A 7,948-nucleotide genomic window follows, 5' to 3' on the forward strand; every position below is an offset into this window, starting at 1 on the left:
TTACGGTAAAAAACCAGCAGCTGTGGTTGCCGGAATTTTACCGTAAAAATGTTTGATTAGCAGGGTCTCCAAACTCAGTCCTGGACCCTAATCAAACACACCTGAACCAACTAATTAAGGTTTTAGGCATGCTAGAAACTTCCAGGCAGGTGTGTTGAGGCAAGTTGGAGCTGCAGGACACTGACCCTCCAGGACCAAGTTTGGAGACCCCCGTTGATTAGGGTCGGAGCAAACCTGTGCGGAGCTGTGGCCCTTCAGGAATTGAATTTGAGACCACAGTTTTAGGACAATAAAGTGTTCCGATCGCCGTGTTAACTGTTTATAAACTCTCGCAGGGAAGTGAAGTCTCTGAACAGATCAGTAGTAATGGTGTTGCACCTGAAGAGGGCGCTGTCATCAGACAGTCATACGTGCATCATCATCCTCTTCATCATCAATCGTTCACCTGATCATCCTTCATCAGTATATCATGCAGGTGATCATCATCCATATGCACCGTGTGTGAAAGCTGATTTGCTGTGCGTTTGTTGTGTTGTGAGCAGTGGGAGGGTCCGTGCTGCTGCTGATGTCAGTGCTGAGGGTTCAGCTGGACTGACTGACTGACCGCTGGATCTGAGCTGTCGGATTGAGGTTCCAGCGCAAGGTAAACCTCTTTCGCCTGTTTTCCAGCCTCACGGGTTAAAGGGGTTTGTTTGGGAAGTGTGACTGTGTTTAGTGTCTCTCTCTCTCTCTCTCGCTCTTTGCTTTCATAATGACTTTCTAGATGCGCTGTAATGCCGGTTCTAATAACTTTGAACAACTTTTAAGTGAATGAATCCATAACGAGTGAATCGTATGTTTGTGCGTGTGTATCAGATGTGTGATAGTTTACTGTTTAGTGTTATAGTTTATCTAAACTGTGATGTTGTGGCTAATGTAAACGTTGTGAATCACAGAACCGCCTAATGATGAGACATACTTTAAATCCGCCTGCCTGAGCATTTATTTATTTTATTAAAGTTAACAGACACAGGCATATGTAAATATATAAACAGTATGTTGGGAGTTACATAAAATATGTATGTTATTATGTACTATAATAAGAGTAAATGTAATTTAAACTAGTGTTGTACAGTCACATACCGGTCTTTGCTGCCATCAAACTAATGTTGATTTCTCTCTCAGGAAGTATCGAGTGTGGAATATTCTGGTCACTCCTCTGAAATATCAGCCACAACTGTTGAGTCCATCAGAAGAGACGCATTCACAGCAAAGCACACGTCTGAACATGAGGAGCATCACACGTTTCATAGCTGTTCTTCTGTGCCTGAGAACAGCAGCTTCAGGTAAGAAGACCGTTAATATGCTTGAAGTGCCTGACGAAGACCAACATAAAGTAAATGTGCTGACCTTTCAGTTAATCTCAACTAATCTGTAAATATACGGACACTTATACGACAAACGACAATGTGTTCAAATTAAAACTATTGAAACTTCTTTGAAATAATCACATTTCTCTCAATCAATTCAAGCAGCTTCACTGTTCAAGATGTCTGTTACCTTAAAGAGCTCTTTCTAGCCTATAAAAATGGTTTTGTTGGTATAATACATTTAGGTGATGTTAAATAATACTTTTGACTTAAAGTTCAGAGTGTGCAGTGAGAGATATTAAATCATAAAGATGATAAATAGATGTTTTTATTTAGGTCTATGACCTGTAGATTGTGTAGTCAAATGTGTAACAGATTTTGTGAATAAATATTGAGCCACTGAAGACCTTTTGGTTCTGCATTACCATTAATGTATATTGGGCTAGTTTTGAACTATTGGGCTATAGTCACGTTTTTGAAATGAAATAAGATGTTCATTGTAAAAGCCAGTGGTGTATAAAGCACCTGAAAGCCATACTCAAGTAAAAGTACGGCTATCTTACCAGAAAATGACTTTAGTAGAAGTTGAAGTCACCGTTTAGAATATTACTTGAGAAAAAGTCTTAAAGTATGTGATATTTATTGTACTTAAGTATTACGAAAAGTATTTTTTAAAAATCTTACATATACTTAAGTATTGAAAGTAAAAGTACAAATAAATGCAAAATGGAAAAGATTGTTCAGTTTTAACTCTTCCATTTTGTATTTTTGGGTAAGAATAAGAATCACTTCTTCCGGTACTTAGTGTCTTTCATTCCAACGTAAGAAAACATTTCTGGAATCAGCATCTGAAATAGCATTTAGATGTATTTACACAGTTTATGGTTTACAGATGCATAAATAGGCCTAATGTTTTGTTTTTAACATAAAACGTTGAATACTGATGTTTGAAATAATTTAAAACCTGAAAAAAAAAATCATTTTAATTTCGAAATGTGAAATTAAAACCGCCAGTAGGTGACGGCAAGTAACTGTTAATGAGCGAGCCATTGAGATTCAACCGATTCATTCAAACGACTGATTCATTCAGAAACAAAGCATTTGAATGTGTTAATGAGTGAATCACTGAATCATTTATTCAACCGATTCGTTCAAAAAGCTTATTCGTTCAATAAGTAAACACCGTCCCTTGCTCAGAGATGCAAAACAGTGCTGTGATCTTTGTTTGGAACTATTTTCGTTGGCAAAATTTAGCAAAAACAAGCAATATTATGTCTAAAATTTAAGTCACTTATTGTTTTATTGAACTTGTATAAAATGATTATTAAATGTGTTCATGCTGATATCTGCAGAAAAACGGTACTCTTGTGTGATATAGATCAAGTTAACTATATTACATTATATAAATATAAAAAGCATACAGAAGCATTTTTGCCGTCTACAATTTAGAATGCCTGGAATTTTGAAATTAAAACCGCCAGTAGGTGACAGCAAGTGACTGTTAATGAGTGAGTCATTGAGATTCAACCGATTCATTAAAACGACTGATTCATTCAGGAACAAAGCATTTGACTGCGTTAATGAGTGAATCACTGAATCATTTATTCAACCGATTCGTCCAAAAAGCTGAGTTATTCAATATGTAAACACCATCCAATTCTCAGAGATGCAAAACAGTGCTGTGTGATCTTTGTTTGGAACTATTTTTGTTGGCAAAATTGAGCAAAAACAAGCAATATTATGTCTAAAATTTAAGTCACTTATTGTTTTATTGAACTTGTATAAAATGATTATTAAATGTGTTCATGCTGATATCTGCAGAAAAACGGTACTCTTGTGTGATATAGATCAAGTTAACTATATTACATTATATAAATATAAAAAGCATACAGAAGCATTTTTGCCATCTACAATTTCGAATGCCTTGAATTAATAGAGTTTTAATAGACTAATAAATCAACGTGCGTGCACTCTGTGTGTGATTTGGTGATATAGCCTATCATTACTTGATAATGTCATGTCAGATCGCACATCATTACAACAACACTTACCATATTATCGCAGACGATGCTGTATCGCACACCCCAGACTCGACTTGAGTGGAAAATGAATCATCCGTGGTTGTGCGCGCACTTGTTTGCACATGAGCAAAGGTGTTTTTAGGAGTCTAACTTTCAAACGCCAGACCACTGATTCGTCAAACCTGCATCCGTGCAGTCCGTGTTCTTCTGACTATTTTGTAGTAAGTAACGAATATGCTTCGGTGAAATGTATCGGAGTAAAATGATACATTTTAATTAGGAAATGTAGTAGAGTAAAAGTTGACTGAAATATAAAAACTCAAGTAAAGTACAGATACTCCCAAAAAATACTTAAGTACTGTAACGAAGTATTATTACTTCGTTACAATACACCACTGGTAAAAGCCCAGTGTGAAGGATTGATCTTGCTGTTAACTGAAAGCCTTTGACGCATTGAGATTGAGTCAGTCTGCTGTTATCCAGATGCCGCAGGTGGTTTGTTTTGGTCACTGATTGCTTGATGTCTTGGTATAAACACAGGGTCCTGTTAGCGAGAAGACATTAAGCTTTAGAGACACAATCATCGGCGTTCTCCTGTGTGTTTGAATGATAGCCGACAACATTGTTTGCACTTCTGGCTTCCAATGTGTGCCATGTCAGTGATCTGCTTCGCTTGTACTTTCACTTTGTGTTTTACTGGAAATACTCAGTCTGCTCAGCAGTTTCTCATGCTTTTGTCACTCCTGAGAGGGTCAGACGGTCTGTCCGTCATCAGAGAGGAAGACTGCAGGCCTTTAGTTGTTTTTAGGCAGTGGGACAGAGCCCAAGATTGTGTGGTTGTTAGTGGCTGTAATCCGCAGAAAAGCAGTGGATCTGACATCCTCAGGAAGAGGAACACGCAGGGGCCGTTATGTAACTACCTGATATTCCCGCCACCACACTATCATTACTGCACCACACAGACAGCATGAGAAAGAGAGAGAGACAGACGGTTCCTCAGTGAATAAGCACAATGATGGTAACAGGAAAAAAATCCCCATGTTAAATACGGCGTGTAGCGTTTAAATGAGGCACTTCCGCCCGCTGAAGGACCGCCGGCTGGTCTGGGTGGCACTGAGACCTGGTGACGCGACCGCATGGAGACCGATTTCTATCTCGTGCTCGCAATTAACAATCTGTTTTTTTCCTCTTCTGACTGAGCTTTTTTTTGTTCTTGTTTTTTTTTTTTTGAGTTCTGGTCGTCCTATTTTGGTTGATTTGCTGGATAAAATGCTTGAATTTGTGTCTGTATATGTTGAATGATTGTTTTGAAGGAAGACTATGAAGACAAACATTATTTTTATAAAAATACACTACAGTTCAAAATGCTTCTGAAAGAAGTCTTATCTGCTCACCAAGGCTGCATTTATTTGATCAACAATACAGTAAAAAGGTGAAATTATTGTTTTCTATGTGAATATATTAATGTAATTTATTCCTGTGATCAAAGCTGAATTTTCAGCATCATTACTCAGGTGGTGAGAACAGCGTTTATTTGAAATGGAAACCTTTTGCAACATTACAAATGTCTTTTCTGTCACTTTTGAACTATTCAATGCAGCCTTGCTGAATAAAGGTATGAATTTGTCGTTCAGTCTTGTGTGTTCAGTTAGCACATTTTCGTACAATCTGGAACATGGAGAAGCTGCTGGAAACCTTCTGTTGTATCTGATTTCCCTTGATGTGAAGTGTGAACAAGATCTTAAGACGAGAGAAAACATCAAAGAAACACACACAATCCTCAAATTAAGCCTCACACACTCATGTCTTCACGTATTCCCCATGAAACTGGAATGAGCTCTGAATGTCTGCTGCGCTCCTGTTCTCCACATATCCATCCTGATTTATTCTCTCAGACTTTAAACTCTACACAGATTGATCAGTTCTTGACTCCTCACATCTAACATGTGGAAGTTCTGTTCCATTAGCATTAATAAACAGAATTATTACATATAATAACTCCTTGTCGTCCATTGGTTAGACAAACAGAGCGGTGTCATCCAGCAGAGCCACCGTATTGCGCTTTTCACCTTTGATGCTTAATTTTTTAGATCTTAATATTTTCAGGCGACTGCAGAGATTGAGCAGTAGCTAGCAACAGCCGGTTGCAACAAATACCTTCGGTAAGAACACCATTAGAGAGCATTTGTTCCTAATTATTATATACTTTTTGGGTTTTCGTAGTTTTAGGATTTTGACCCAAGCCCTGACACAATCTGCAGACTGTTTGCACTGATTTTGTGGGACAAAATTCAGATTTACACATGGTAAAATGTGTTAAACAAAACTGGGAGAATTACACTCTATTGGTAGAAGACTGTTATCATTTACTAAAAGTATAACATTTTTTGTTAATTTAAATAAAGCTAAAATAAAATCATTAAACCAAGCTAACTATTAAATGCAAAAGCTTTACGAAAAAAGTTGAAGTACTAAAATTATTAGAACTAACAGTATAAAAATAAATATATATATATATTTTATATTTTAACTTATAAATTAAAACCAAATAGATTTATTTAATAAAAATGATTAAAGCACATGACAAAATTAATGAAAGTACAATTAAAATTAAAACTGAAAATATAAAAATAAAAGCATTTTCAATAGAAAAGCAGAATCATTCCATTTTGAAATGATGAAATGAAAACAGTTGTTCTCATGAAATACACTATTCAAGCGTTTGCTTGGTAAGATTTTTTTTTAATGATTCTTCTGCTCACCAAGGCTCCATTTATTTGAACAAAAATGCAGTAAAAACAATAATATTCTGAAATATGATTACAATTTAAAATAGCCGTTTTCTATATGAATATATGTTAAAATGTAATTTATTCCTGAATTTTCAGCATCCAGTCTTAAGTGTCACATGATCCTTCAGAAATCATTGTAATATGCTGATTTGCTGCTTTTATGTCCCTTCTAACACGGTAAGCGGTAACTCTATGGCTGTAAGCTTTGAAGTGCTACAAATAAACTTTGGACTGGAACACAGAAGACCCTTTGTGGGTGGCTGTCACTCCCCACCCAGTGTCTCTGTGTTTGTCCGTGTCTCTGTCTGTCCCGAGTCCCTCAGGATGTGTCCTGTCTCTTGAGCGTCAGGTGGTCTCTCGAGCCGGCCGGCTGTAGCCCGACTCATGAATGGCTCATTAGCGTCAGACAGAGATAAACTACAACTCGCTGAAACCCAGAACTGCCAGCGGCTGCCATGCCGTCACTGATAAGAGCTGCGTTATGAGCGCATATCACAGGCTTCTGACCCTCACACTGATCTAGAATCAGCTGCTAAACTCCAGTGTTCATTCAGAAGTGAAAATTCAGTCGTCCTATTCCTCCTCAAGTAAAACACAAGTAGAAATTCTGAATAATTTCCTTGCAGATCTGTTCCACAAGTTGCCAAAAAGGGAAAAAAAATCACCTTGAAAGTAATTTGTATGTGCACTAAGTTGTACTGTATGATTCTTTGGGTGAGAAACGGATTGAAAGTGAAATAGCTTGTCACTGAAAACCTTCCCCTCTGCATTAGCTCTCAAATCTCATTTGCACTTGTGCATATTCAAACATGGTGCATTGCAATTGGTCATTAAATGAGTACTAAGAACCAGTGTTAGGCATCATCTGTCAAACCTGGCACAACACATCTTAACAAAGTTTGAATATGCACAAGCATATATGGATGAACCTTTCATTTTTGGCTGATCTGTTCCCTTAAAGGGGTAGTTCATCCAAAATTCACCCAAAAATAATTTACTCAACCACATTGTTTCAAACCTGTATGAGTTTCTTTCTTCTGCTGAACATAAAAAGATATTTTGAAGAATGTGGGTAACCAAACATTTGCCGGTAGCCATTGACTTCCATAATATGGAAAAACTATGGAAGTCAATGGCTACCGGTTACAATCATTCTTTAAAATATCATATTTTGTGCCTCAATTGTATTGAATGTGCATTTACATTTACATTTAGTCATTTAGCAAACGCTTTTATCCAAAGTGACTTACAAATGAGGACAATGGAAGCAATCAAAATCAACAAAAGATCAATGATATACAAGTGCTATAACAAGTCTCAGTTAGCTTAACGCGGTACACGTAGCAATGTTTTTTTTTAAATAATATAATAAAAAGAAAACCGATAGAATTGAAAAAGAATAGAGCAAGCTAGTGTTAGAGGTCTTTTTTGCTTTTGTTAATTGTATAATAAATGAAAAGAAAAAGGAATACAAAGATTAGAAAGCAAGTGTTAGTTTTTATTTTTTTTTTATTTTTAAGAATGTAATTAGAATAGAGAGTGCTAGATTTAGAGGGTCAAATAAAGATGGAAGAGATGTGTTTTTAGCCGATTCTTGAAGATGGCTAAGGACTCAGCTGCTTGAATTGAGTTGGGTAGGTCATTCCACCAGGAGGGAACATTTAATTTTAAAGTCCGTAAAAGTGATTTTGTGCTTCTTTTGAATGGCACAATCAAGCGACGTTCACTTGCAGAACGCAAGCTTCTAGAGGGCACATAATTCTGAAGTAATGAATTTAGGTAAAGG

General features: G+C 36.7%; 1 protein-coding gene across 4 annotated transcripts in view; it reads left to right on the forward strand.

Moving 5' to 3' along the window:
• The first annotated feature begins 420 nt into the window (after positions 1 to 420).
• LOC107674925 (uncharacterized) overlaps positions 421 to 7,948 on the forward strand; it is a 58,383-nt gene continuing 50,855 nt past the window's right edge. Inside the window, exons 1-3 of one of the 4 annotated variants that reach the window (XM_016469078.1) lie at positions 421 to 475; positions 543 to 643; positions 1,165 to 1,325. In XM_016469078.1, coding sequence (XP_016324564.1) covers positions 1,268 to 1,325 — 58 coding nt within the window. In that variant the 5' untranslated portion in view covers positions 421 to 475; positions 543 to 643; positions 1,165 to 1,267. Of the gene's footprint in view, positions 476 to 512; positions 644 to 1,164; positions 1,326 to 7,948 lie in introns of those variants that run through there. The other 3 variants (XM_016469079.1, XM_016469080.1, XM_016469081.1) reach the window with 3 other exon arrangements.

Source organism: Sinocyclocheilus anshuiensis, unplaced genomic scaffold (assembly GCF_001515605.1).
Source record: "Sinocyclocheilus anshuiensis isolate Anshui unplaced genomic scaffold, SAMN03320099.WGS_v1.1 scaffold1045, whole genome shotgun sequence".
NCBI lineage: Eukaryota > Metazoa > Chordata > Actinopteri > Cypriniformes > Cyprinidae > Sinocyclocheilus > Sinocyclocheilus anshuiensis.